The sequence below is a fragment of the Phoenix dactylifera genome, chromosome 10 (assembly GCF_051530095.1).
Source record: "Phoenix dactylifera cultivar Ajwa chromosome 10, Ajwa_hap1_PhDact_Kaust_v1.1, whole genome shotgun sequence".
Classification (NCBI taxonomy): Eukaryota; Viridiplantae; Streptophyta; class Magnoliopsida; order Arecales; family Arecaceae; genus Phoenix; species Phoenix dactylifera.
Window position 1 is genome coordinate 31,973,090 of NC_143199.1, and position 12,831 is coordinate 31,985,920.

The 12,831-nt window shown below is 39.8% G+C and overlaps 2 protein-coding genes across 8 annotated transcripts; one reads left to right on the forward strand and one right to left on the reverse strand.

Annotated features, from left to right (window-relative positions):
• The first annotated feature begins 20 nt into the window (after positions 1-20).
• LOC103706948 (diphthamide synthesis DPH2 family protein) lies at positions 21-3,669 on the forward strand. Of its 4 annotated transcripts, XR_015969522.2 has the most exons (4): positions 41-1,518; positions 1,666-1,747; positions 3,139-3,205; positions 3,368-3,539. XR_015969522.2 is itself a non-coding variant. In XM_008791231.6 (3 exons), the coding sequence occupies exons 1-2, from the start codon at positions 111-113 to the stop codon at positions 1,722-1,724; spliced, it is 1,467 nt and encodes a 488-aa protein (XP_008789453.1). In that variant the 5' UTR covers positions 41-110; the 3' UTR covers positions 1,725-1,747; positions 3,139-3,539. The 4 variants fall into 4 exon arrangements, 2 of the variants coding, with proteins under 2 accessions (XP_008789455.1, XP_008789453.1); XR_604063.5 differs by lacking the exon at positions 1,666-1,747 and having other exon boundaries at positions 21-1,518; positions 3,368-3,669; XM_008791231.6 differs by having other exon boundaries at positions 3,139-3,539.
• A 3,041-nt stretch (positions 3,670-6,710) lies between these two features.
• HOT5 (GroES-like zinc-binding dehydrogenase family protein) lies at positions 6,711-12,501 on the reverse strand. 4 transcript variants are annotated; one of them, XM_088706080.2, is made up of 10 exons: positions 12,218-12,379; positions 11,892-12,028; positions 10,894-10,940; positions 10,489-10,814; positions 9,662-9,688; positions 9,195-9,277; positions 9,029-9,104; positions 7,949-8,106; positions 7,446-7,607; positions 6,711-7,276 (listed from the first exon to the last, which is right to left on the reverse strand). In XM_088706080.2, the coding sequence occupies exons 1-10, from the start codon at positions 12,252-12,254 to the stop codon at positions 7,160-7,162; spliced, it is 1,170 nt and encodes a 389-aa protein (XP_088562206.2). In that variant the 5' UTR covers positions 12,255-12,379; the 3' UTR covers positions 6,711-7,159. The 4 variants fall into 4 exon arrangements, with proteins under 4 accessions (XP_088562206.2, XP_038971239.3, XP_088562208.2 ...); XM_088706081.2 differs by having other exon boundaries at positions 7,239-7,356; XM_039115311.3 differs by lacking the exon at positions 9,662-9,688 and having other exon boundaries at positions 12,218-12,501.
• Between the last annotated feature and the right edge of the window lie 330 nt (positions 12,502-12,831).

Below are 12,831 nucleotides of genomic sequence, written 5' to 3' on the forward strand. Positions count from 1 at the left end.
GACGAATCATATTGTAGATCGGTTGGATTAAAGATGCTCACTTCCTCAAACGCCTTCAGAAGCTTGAATAAACTCCCTTCAAAAACCTGCAGCTGAATCGAGCAGCGCATATGGCGGACGTCAGCAATTCGAACCTGCCTCTCTCCGCTCGTCCAAACCCTAGCCCTAAATCCGACGATGGCGGCGAGAAGCCGACGACGAAGAAGAAGCCAGCCCCGAAGCGGTTCGTGAAGAGCCAGATCCCGTTGGAGATCCTGTCGGACCCAGCGCTCAACGCCGCCGCCGCCCTCCTCCCCTCCAACTACGACTTCGAGATCCACAAGACCGTCCACCGCGTCGTCTCTTCCGCCGCCCGCCGCGTCGTCCTCCAGCTCCCCGACGGCCTCCTTATGTACGCCCTCCCCCTCGCCGACATCCTCCGCTCCTCCTCCGCCGCCGCCGAAGACATCCTCGTCCTCGCCGACCCCACCTACGGCGCCTGCTGCCTCGACGACTTCGCCGCCTCCGCTCTCCAAGCCGACCTCCTCGTTCACTACGGCCACTCCTGCCTTGTCCCCGTCCCCTCCGCCCGCCTCCCCACCCACTACGTCTTCGTCGACATCCGCATCGATGTTCAACGCCTCGCCGCTGCCGTCCGCTCCGCCTTCCCCCCATCTTCTAAACTGGCCCTCGCCGGCACCGTCCAGTTCGTTGCCGCCGTCCACGCCGCCAAATCGATCCTGTCCTCCGAGGGGTATGACATCACCGTCCCCCAGGCTAAGCCGCTCTCCGCCGGGGAGGTCCTCGGGTGCACGGCCCCTACGATCCCCAAGAGCAGGGGGATGGAGGATCTCGTCTTCGTCGCAGACGGTCGGTTCCATCTCGAGGCGTTCATGATCGCCAATCCGGGGATCCGGGCTTTCCGGTACGATCCCTACCTCGGCGTGCTCGTCTTGGAACAGTATGACCATGAGGGAATGAAGAAGGCGAGGAAAGATGCGATACTGGCAGCCAGGGAGGCCAGAAATTGGGGTGTTATTCTTGGGACTCTAGGCAGACAGGGGAATACTAGGGTTTTGGACAGAGTGGTGGAGCACATGGAGGAGAAGGGGCTGGAATATTCAGTGGTGCTGATGTCGGAAATTACACCGGGGAGGATTGCTTTGTTCGGGGACTCGGTCGATGCATGGGTGCAGATTGCTTGCCCTCGGCTTTCCATTGACTGGGGGGAGGGGTTCCCAAGGCCACTTCTGACGACATTTGAGCTGGAGATTGCTCTGGGGTATGTTCCCGGTTGGTGGGAGAATGACAGGAGGACAGAACCAAAGAATTCTAACTGTGGACGCATGGCAAAGAAGGAGGAGAGCTGTTCGATATCTGGTGGTTGCGAGGGTGGATCCTGTGGCTGCAAGTGCAATAGTTATGGTAAAGAAACAGATTATGCGATGGATTATTATGCTCAGGATGGAGGGGACTGGAATAGCTCTTATGTTAGGAAGAGGACTTCTACCAGTGAGAGAAGACCCAGGAGAAATATTGGTAAGGAATTCTTTTAGTAAAAGTTTCAAATAACTTATGTACATTGATGTTCAAATTGATGTATTTTTTTGCACGAGTTAGATGGCAATATCCTTTACAATGTGTCTTCAATTGTGTGAATATGATGTACTATGATTGGCAATACAGATGGCTATTCAATTGGCTCTTACTATCATCGATTGCATGATTGGCAGTGCTTGTCCTAGCAGAAAAATACGACCACTTAAGGGTATTCTATACCTTGCTAATCTCTGATTCCTTCTGAAATTTGTGGTCTTACACTTTCAATTTTACTTTAAGTCATGACCGTGGAGGATCACTTGTGTTATCTAAGGTGCATAGAGTGCTTATATTTAAGTTGATGGCGTATTTTGCATACTCTGTATAAGTTCACCTGATTTTGAAACTTCATTCAATGCAACTTCCTCTGCAATTTAGCTTTCAATTTTCTTTTTGTCTCGACCAATTAATAGTTTATTGTGTGCATATCACTCACACATGGAGCCTCCTCTTGAAACCATAAGTAATCTATCACAAATTTGAAGAGTTAGCTCAGGGTCAACCCTTTAGTTTAAGCCTATGATGCCTGAAAAGTCTCTTGGATTGCCACAACAACCTTGAATGCATGTCACTTGATCCTTTTTTCATACCTTTAGAAATTTTAGTTTTATGTACACCTTTTTGTTTTTAACCGCCTGCTAAATTATCTCTTTTAGTACTTTTATTCATTTGATTCATCTGCCATGCGTGGATTTCTCTCTTTGCCATTTGATAGGGAACCCAAGCATCCAAAAAATCTATTGATTACCATATCTTACACCATGATTCAATTGCAGTGGCATCCTTGTCAAAATGACAATCAGTGACAGCTACAATGTTGTTTACAGGGAAGGAACTCTGTAATGGCAGCAGTGCTGCTGCTTAACAAAATGAGTAGGGGCGATGAAGTGAAGCAGGAGTAGGTTGGTGGTAGTGGATATGTCTATGTGTGTGTTTTAGGATGGATTGAAGAATGGTCAAAAACCGACCGTGGTTGCATAGATCTCTATGTAGGAGTCTCAAGGTATCAAAATACAATAGATGCCATAGCTCAAGGTGATAAAAGCCTTCCTGTATGATTTATTCCCCACTAAACCTCCCTCAATTGGCGGCCCAATCGACTACTCTATTCTTTTTCTGATCTATTCTTTATCCAGATGGAGGCCCAAACAAGCACCTATAAATAGAATCCAACCATGGAACGTAAACGACTATTATGTAAATAACAATAGTTGCACGGGGTATACATATAAAAGCTATTTATTTTAATCTGTAAATATACAATATTGGCATCTCGTCGACTTGTTTACAGTCTGATCATTTTGCAGATGTCATCTGGTGCATAAATTGATTGCCTATTTTTTTGAGACCAAGTTGTAAATTCTCTCAACAATATTTTTCTGCAAGATTTCTGAAATTATTGGCTCAAAGGCTTGTTTTGATAATTTTTAGATATTTGATATGAAAATGGTCCAAATTTTGTGTCAGGACTCCTGAAAACAATTGAAATTTTGTTAACGCCGGTGGTTTTAGCTTTATGCTTTTCCTGTATTTCTGATCGTACTTTGCATTTTTATTCAGGAACCGGAAATGCATAAAACCTTAGATCTACTCTGCTGATTGGGCTCAGAACATTATTAAAAAAGAGGTCAGAGCAGATGGTGAAGTATAGTTGTAGAGATACCTTAGAAAGTAAAGCAAATCCCAGTATATTTTCTGTTCTCTTTGCAAACTCTCATGCCCTTTTTTTTTTCTCATCTTGATGGGATTAGAAAACCAATTCATTGAACTCACATTCGCTTGATTTCAGATTCTTAAGCCAACTGTTTCTTGAAAGCTCTACAAAATGCCTCAGGGATGAAAGTTTAAAAGTTTGTCATACAAGACCTTGTTTATGATGAAGCTTGCTATTGTATTCTTAGATTTTGTCTGATATTTTGTAGAATTCATGCATTTATATTTTCAATATCTCCATGTTAACATCCTGCCTTCCCTGAAGCCCGGAAGAAACTTCACTTGGTCGAAAGGAACCTTCAGGTTAGAAGATGAAAAATTCACTGGACATTTCAATTACCAGTAATATGCATGTGCAGGCTTTTGTGTTGTGCTTTATTTTCTTGCTTCCATTATCATACAGCTATAACATCTCTGCATCACCCACCGGCTAAGATCAGAATAACAAATAAAAAGAACAAAAAAAAGAAGTTGGATCGGGAGAGAGGAGATAAATAATCCAAGGTGTTTTCTCTTGGGCATGAGATTTTTTACAGTGCTATCTTACAAGGATGAAAAAATAATTTGGCGTGATTTACTTCTTTGCCTCTTTTTTCAAATGAGAATAAAAAGTGATTTTATGAATTTCTAAATAGCTGCCTCCGAGTATGAGAAGGAAGGTATATTTATTATCCGGCGAAACCAGTTCTAAAATTTAGAGTTCTCTTGAAATGATATTTCAATAGATTTGACCCCTTGGCTCTCCATTTTACAGGCATACTAAAACAAGGTGATCAACTACCATTACAAAATATATATGCATGGATGGCCTGATGGTTGCATGGATTTGATGACATAGATAATTAGGGCAATAAATTAACTGCAGGCCCTTTTTTCCTTGAATTTTTATACAACTTCATGATGATACAAGATTCTTTAGACAAGAACAATTATAAAAAATAGATTATTGATATCTCTTTCCATGAAAAAACTTCTCCAGCATCTGATGGTGATAAAGACTCACGTCTAGGTTCTATATTAGTTCTGAATTTATTTTACAATGGATCCTTATTATAGATAATATGGTTATGCATCTCTTTTAATTCTTGATTTATCAAATTTAATAAGGTGAAATACAATGGAAAGGGATGTAGAAATATATCTATCTTATTGTTACTTAAATTTGAGAATTTAAAGAGATGCATAAATAGATTTACTTTGATGGAGATCCATCTTAAATGAATTGAGAACTAATATAGGGTCTAAAATTAATTTTTTCACTCACCATCATGGAGCGGTAAAAAAAATATGAAAAGAGGCATGCCAGCAATGATCTATCATAGTTGTTCTTGTTTAAAAAAGTCATCTTGCAGGTCCGGTTATCGTTATAGACCCATAAAATAATTTATGATAAGACCTGACCTATCCCACATTATTGCCCAAGTTATCCTACTTACCACAAATGGACCCTAGACCAACTTGGCCAAGTGGTTGCTTCACTGGGTTACTGTTGAAATCGTTGGATCAATCGATTGAATCATGTTACTATAAAGTATATTTGAAAATAAAATATAGAATTGCTGGATATACTATAAAAACAATATGCAAGAGTATTAATGGATTTTTAATTTTTAGTACTACTAAATCATTTAAATCTACATTCTTCAATCTTCGCTACTCTTTAGTTACACACACACAAACAAAAAAAATCTTCTAATTTTCTTAAAAAATTATAAATAATAAGTAATATTAAGTATACATAGATATTGATTTTAAATTATCTTAAATACTAAAGTTTCAACAAATCAAATAATAAAATGGAATATATCTCTTTTCCTTTCAATTTCTAAGAAAAGAAAAATGATTGATTATTTTTTCCTTCTCATGGAAATATTACTTAAAATAACTATATTTATAATGTAATATATTTATTTAATTTAATACATCTATATGTTTCAATTGATTTCTTGGTAGTTGAGTTTTCCACAAGGTAGATCTGTCGACCTTGTTTTTGCATCCAAGAAGCGTGTAAATCCCCCAAGCTTGTGAGAGAACATGGAGAGTACGGCAATTCAATTATCTTTTTCCATCCAAGAAATGCATAGGCCCCCAATGTTGACACGTGCCAATCATGCCTCTCAGAGTGCAAGAGAATCGCCAAGGCTCCACCAACCAGCTCAGCGGTAGATGGGTCCTATCATTTGCCTCCACCTTCATACTTAGCGAAAGTTTAAGGGCTCGTTTGGTTCGCGAAAAAAAAAAAAAGAAAATGTGGTCAACGGAAAAGTAATGAGATGTCTTTTTTTTTGTTGGAGTTTTCAAAGAAGAGAGATGAAATAGTTGTATTTTCATAGAAATATGATTCTCACATTTTATGGAAAAGTTTTTTCATGAAAAACATTAAAAAGTTACTTTCCTATTAGGTGGAATCATTTTATTTTTATTTTTTCCCAAAAAGATTCTTCAGCATTAAAGAAGCATTAAAGAGGCATTAAAGACCTAATTTTTATTAAGGGCATAATAGAAATTATACATAACTTTCTTAGGAAAGTGGATGACCAACCAAACATAAGTACTTTGGAAATTTGTCACTTTTTCATTGTCAACCAAACATACCAAAAGTATTTTTCTTGGCATATTCTTTCTAGAAATTTGTTTTCCAGAAATTATATTTTTAAAAGGAAAAATGCTTTCCGCGAGCCAAACAAGCTCTAAGAGTTTCTGCCTCCGTGCGCTACGGGTGTGTGCGTGGGTTTTGGGAGTTCCCGTAATGGAGGAGGAAGCCAACAACAATGATTTTGACAGCCTCGCTACCACCACCAAGGACGACGGCGACAGATGGAGAAGAGTCCTCGAACGGGAGATTGGATTCTCCAGCATTGACAATGTCCCCTGCACCTTCCAGCAAACCCTCTCCAACCTCCATGGCCACGCCTTGTTGTCGTCGTCCTCCTTCGCCCTCAAATCGTTCGATCCCTTCCCTTTCCCTTCTGCCGCCGTCGTTGACCCCTTGGTTCTTGAGGGTGGTGATCCTCCAGGCAAGGTCGGCATAGACAATTCCTTTCATAAGGGCCAAAGGTTAGATGCCTCCCATTTTGCCACGATCTCTGCCGCCGCCGCCGCCATATATGAGGCCGATTCCATCATCATCTCATTCCAAAAAATAGATAACTAGCCTCAAACAGGAGATGCCCCTGTTTCATGCTAAGGAGGAGAACATCCCTCTACCGTGCGAACACTAACGGCGATGGTTAATTTTTCAAATTATTAGATATAAATATAATTTATTCTTAATTTAAAAAAAGGTAATTTATTAAATTTTTCAAACAAATGCAGCCTCTCCACCAGCAGCTAAATATTCGGGTTCGAGGAGGCAATTTCCTCGTGAGGGACCCGGATACATTGTTTAAAATCAAATGCGGTACCGACTGTGTCAGATCTTTATTTTGATAATTTCACACGAATAGGAAATTTGAATTTAGGATTCCATAAACACAATCCGTCCTTATACATGAAGTACCAGATCCATCATCATCTCACTTATTGCTGACAAAATTATTTTTTTCTCCAACTATCATCCAAGGATTTTCTGAAGATACTGAATATTGGCCTCGACCACATTTAAAAGTTGGATGTTCCCCAAAAGATATGCGGACGAATACATTATCCTCATTCTCAAATTCCGAAGCATGCAAATAGCTGGCAAACAAAGAAAGGAGGCAGAAAAATACCGACAAGGTAAGTTCATTAGAACATGACTGGCAATATGGCTTCACCCTCATCTTACTATTGTAGACCACATTGCCCTAGGACAGGATGCACAAAAGTCCACTACAGATGATGATATCATAATCTTAGGTCCTATAATACAATCTGACGATGGAACACTTCATGCATGCATTTCAAGCACGCAGCGCAAGCAGCCCCCTTCATGCATCAAATCAAAAGCCTTATTGATATCCCCCAAAGTCATCATGTGCGTTATGTACTCGTCTACCTTGATTTCCTGCAACATTGACACAGATTCACCACATGCGTCTGCATTAGTGTACCCACCTGACCCAACGATCAGTATCCAGGCAAATTCTGCTGTAACAGACAGCAATAAATTTTTTTCTGAAAAAAGAGCAGTTATTACGTGAAGCTTTTTGGAAAGGAATGTAAATGTACAGCACCTTCTTCATGTACTTGTCAACAAGCCATGGTACTTGAGAGCGGCTCTTGAATCCACCGAAGGCAGTTCCCTTCCAGACACGGCCAGTGACTAGCTGGAAAGGCCGAGTAGATATCTCCTGACCAGAAGCTGCTACACCCACAATGACTGAAGTTCCCCAACCCTATGGCAACAACATATACAGTCAAAGGATTCAGATCCACTCAGTTATAATCTGAACGACGATGATGAACTTGCCTCCTATAAGATTTACAAACAGGTGACACAATGTAAACACTTGAAAAATTTATCAAGAAGTGGTTCCTTGGACAAGGATCTGTAATACGATAAGAAGTTTTAGTTCAAGGAGGATTCTGGCAGAGATTGCAAAATAGATTTAACATGTACAGGAGATTTTGATGTGGGGTCTTATCAGAATATCCAGTTAAACTAACGACCAAAATCGCATGTTTAGCACCTGATGAAAGTGCAGGGAAAATTATAAAGCATTGGATGATCTCTCACCTTATGACAACATTCTAGAGCAGCCCTCATGACAGAAACATTTCCAATGCATTCAAAGCTGTAATCAACACCACCATCAGTGAGGTCGATGATGACTTGTTGTATTGGTTTATCATGGTCTTTTGGGTTCACAAATTCAGTGATTCCAAAATTCTTAGCTGCAAATGGTTTGCAAACAAATTAATAGGACTATCAAGGTATTGAGTCAGAAATGCTAGTCTAGCAATGAAAAATCTTATCGATATAGTCTGAATTTTAATACTTCCTTCACTAATTTTGGAATAACTTGAGCTGTACATCATTTTCATACGTGCAAATTAATGATGATGATATCCAAAAAATTAGTGAAGTATTTTCTTCAAAAAAATAACAATATGTTGCTGCCTGTAGCTAAAAAGTATGATAACAAAAATATTGATGTGCTGACCAGAGGAATAAGATCGGAAGTCAGCTGACTTCCCATTTATCGTGCAGGTAATGACCAATTAATTGGATGCATAAATATTGCTTTTCATTGTGAAATTACAGCAATCGTGTTCAACTTTGCCTCAAATTTGAATCTGATAGACTACTGCTATCCTCTATGATAAACATGTTTTGTCAACTGGACTCTTTTAAAGTCTAAGGGAATCTTGGAGGGTTGCAAAATTCCACCCCAGTTACTCGAGAAAAAGATGGTCTTTAGTTTTTTGGCTCCATTGATCTTTGAGGACAGGTGGCAAGGGGAGCTTCTGTTACTCAGATTTCTTTTGTAGGAACCAGGCACCAATTTAGAAGAAATCAAGTATAAAAGAGTACAAGGTATAGAAAAAAGTGTGCCAGCATTAGACAAGGATACAAGGCATCTGACTTGCGAATTGTAGAAATTTAGATACAAGCACATGACTGTACATCTAAACAATAGAAATCAGATTGATTACATAATCTGACTGACAGGGTCACCAAAAACTAGAACCTGATCATATCTATAACCATCATATCTACAGCATGTGCACAAAGTAGCAGATTATTTAGAAAATTGCACCATTTTATAGAAAAACTAACAACAGCTACACTTTCTCAAGGATGGATAGCGAATACCAGTATCAAACTTTTTGCCGTCGATATCTACACCAATAATACGAGAAGCACCAGCTGCTTTTGCCCCTTCCGCTACCTACCAAAAGAAGATTTTAACATTTATCAAAAGATGGCCAGGCTTATTACCGTAAAAAGCATTTAAGATACGATTAATTCGACAGCTTACTGCAAGCCCAACAGTGCCGAGGCCAAAGATAGCAACAGTGGAACCTGATTCTACCTTTGCTGCATTCCATACTGCTCCAAGACCTGTAATAAAAGGAATGATGATAAAGAAAAACAACAGTAGCTAAAAAAAACAGTAAGCACATTATTGAAGTAACAAGAGGCAATAATTAATGGTGGACTTAGCCACAACCTATGCCTCCTTTGGGGAGGTCATGGGTCAGAAATCCTAGAAGTGGTGTCCGAGATTTTGACCACCACTTCAATGTCATGGATGTCAGAATAGCGGCGCAGGGAATACATTGCACTGGTGCATCTAATAAGGGTGCAGATGGTGCAATGGCTGCAGTCAGCGCAAATGGTGCAATGATGTAGCGGCGCGGGTGCGTTGTGGAATGCACAGTTGGAGTTGCTGGCATTTCTGTTGGGGTTATGTGCCTAGTCCATGAAATGATTGGCCAACATAACCTGCTTGCATGGTGCCGGCATGCCCTACTGAAAAAATAAAAAATGAAGAAATAAAATTCCAGTAGTAGAATACCATTAGTTATGTCAAGTTATTAACCTTCATGTGAAGGTTTTTGTTTGCCCCCAAAACTTGTATATGTCTGTATAGAATTATGAATTGCACATTATATTAAACACCACCACCACAATAACGTATAGAATAAATTTAAGCCAGAATCACAAACATTTCTCTAGAAGAAGGAGCTATCAGAAAGTAGTATGAAATATTGATATTTTCAAGTGAAAAAGAAGAAGAAAGAAAATGCCCTCTCCATGTTTTTACAGTACATGCAATGTTGGAGGAGGCCCCTACCATCACACCATGGCTTTGCCCCTTTTCAATGTCGCCATGCTAACTGGATATGGTAAAAAGTTCAATTCAAAAAATAAACCTACATGAAAGGTATGTCACTAAAATAAAGGGATAAAATGTTCCTTAAACACTTTCCTGATAATTATAGAAATAATAATCATGGTGGATCGCAATGCTAGCGATAACATCGTTTACCATCTAATGACTTTAATCTAATTGTCCAACAAAGTATACATTTGGGAGGCATAAAGAAGAAAGGAAACATAATGTTGGTAATGGAATGATGGAAGACATGAAGTATCATTATTTCAAGTATGCAGCGTCTCTAACATGCTAGACCATGATATCCAGGGAAAATCAAAGTTATCTCGTTGAAAATGGTAGAAGCTGACATACAAACACCATCCCCAAAACTTGATAATCAAAATTATTGATCTAAATAAACAATGCACGTAAATTACATCATACACTTTACCTGTAGGAACACCACAACCAAGCAGACAGACCTTCTCCAGAGGAGCCTGGGGATCAATTTTCGCAACACTAACATCATGCACAACTGTATATTGGCTGAAAGTTGATGTCCCCATGAAATGATAAATAGGTTTCCCATTTATAGAGAACCGACTCTTGCGGTCATTCATCATAACACCAACACCAGTAGCTGCACGAACTTTACCGCAGAGATTTGTCTTTCCAGACTTACAAAATTTACATTCTCTGCATTCTGCTTGGTAACAAGGTATAACATGATCTCCAGGTTGAACTTCAGTCACTCCTTCACCAACACTCTCAACAATCCTGTATAAGGGAATATTGATGATCAATGACTTAGTTATGACAAGTTAAAAATCATTTATATGATATAACAACTGCTAACCCTGCAGCCTCATGGCCAAGGATGCAAGGAAAGAGACCCTCAGGATCCTGCAGAGCCAATAAGTTGGATATCAGGCCAGGTAGTAAAAAGTTTCAATTAAACAGGTTTTGAGAAGAGAACAAACAAACATAATTAGATATTAGTATCGCTTCAGTAAAAAAGAGCTCTTAAGGATTGAAAACATATATATAGATCTCTAATGCTTCATACATGTTTAACCAAACCAATCCATCTATCGCAGAAAGTATATAACTTTCCTACCTTCCATCTTAGACATCAAAGAAGTAAACAAAGCGTCCGCAAAAGAAAAATGAGGAACAGAAACCAATGCATTTTCCAATGAAGCATGCTTATAGTGCACAAATCAAACTGTTTATAGTGCTGTTTTTAAACTGGGTTCAAAGATAAAGAAATACATGGATCCATAGTTGCTAAGAGCGAAAAGCTGTTCTTCTATCTTATATTTCATTTCAGTTTTCCTGATGAACTCTAAATGAATGCACATTCTTGTTTATAGCCTGTCAATTAATTTGCAAGCCAAAAGTACCAATTATAGAAACAAGGGTGCGCGCGCATATAAACAAAATTGAAACACAAACTTCTTCATGAAATGCAAATCATGAAGAACATATGACATAAAAAACCCTAATTCTTGAGGAGAGAGAGGAGCAGAGCCTTATGAGCTCTGGCATAGGTAGCAAGGCCGGAGCTCGGATCTTATTGGCGAACGCAAGGACTTCTTACGAAGATCTAAAAATCTAGATCTCATTGATTAATTAAAGTGAAAGAAGCATTAAAAAAAAAGGAGGACGACCTAACATCAGCAGCAGTGGCAACCGTTGAAGATAACGTCAGATGGCGAAAAGAAATACCAGTAGTAATAAACCCTAGCCAAGCGAGGGGCAAATTTAACAGAAACCTAGAAATCTTGGTCTGATAACAAAATGAAAGAAGAAAAAAAAGAGATATAAGGTGAGATAGAGGACGCAATCATGGACCTTGCCGCTCCAGGTGTAGGCGTCGGTGTGGCAGAGAGCGGTGAAGAAGATCTTGATCCTGACCTCCCCAGCCTGCGGCGGCGCCACCTGCACGTCCTCGATCGACAGCGGCTTGTTCGCCTCCCACGCCACCGCCGCTGTTGTTTTCCATTCCCATTATTATTAATAAAAAAAATGGAAAAAGAAATAAAGCAAATAATGCGCCTACAAGAATGATCGAAGAGAAAAAAGAAACCCTAGATCTGAAATCCAGATCGACAGATTGAGCAAAATTGATTTTGGATAGATTTCCTGTGACATTCTTGATTTCCATTCTACTTCTTTACCTTTGCAGGTGATGACCTGACCCTGAGTTGCCGCCATGAGAGAGAGCTTCTAGCTTCTAATCCGGTCGCTTTCTTATCCCTTTCTATCCCTTCCTCTCTCGTTTTATGTTCTCGCGCTCGCCGTCCGTTCCTTTCTCGCTGGACCCCTTTCCCCAAGTTGTCTTGGCGAGGGTGCAATTAAAAGAGGGGCGAGCTGGGGTGGGATCTTAACACTACCCGGTGAGCGGTGAGCTCATGCATCCAGCCACCGGAGTGCAATCGGTCCGTCCGCCCCCGGCAGGAATGAGTAAAGACCGTTGCATTTGGTCAGTTTCTTAAACCTCGGCTTAGCGGTGACGAGAGCATATGTGGTTCTAGTGCTCTGCGAGTCGTGTGACTCATGTCTTCCGCCACTGTACCAAAAGAAAGAGCATTTTTTTATTAAAAAAATATAACATTTTTTTCTAAATGAGCTTACTTAGGACTAATTGCGGACCTGCTAAGGACTCAAAGTTCATTTTAGAGTTGCAAATCTCATGAATTATCTTGCTTCTGACTCTTCGTGATCCGTGCAGATATATTAAATATTGAATTTTAAAATTTTAGATATTTTAACAATTATTATTATCTATGTA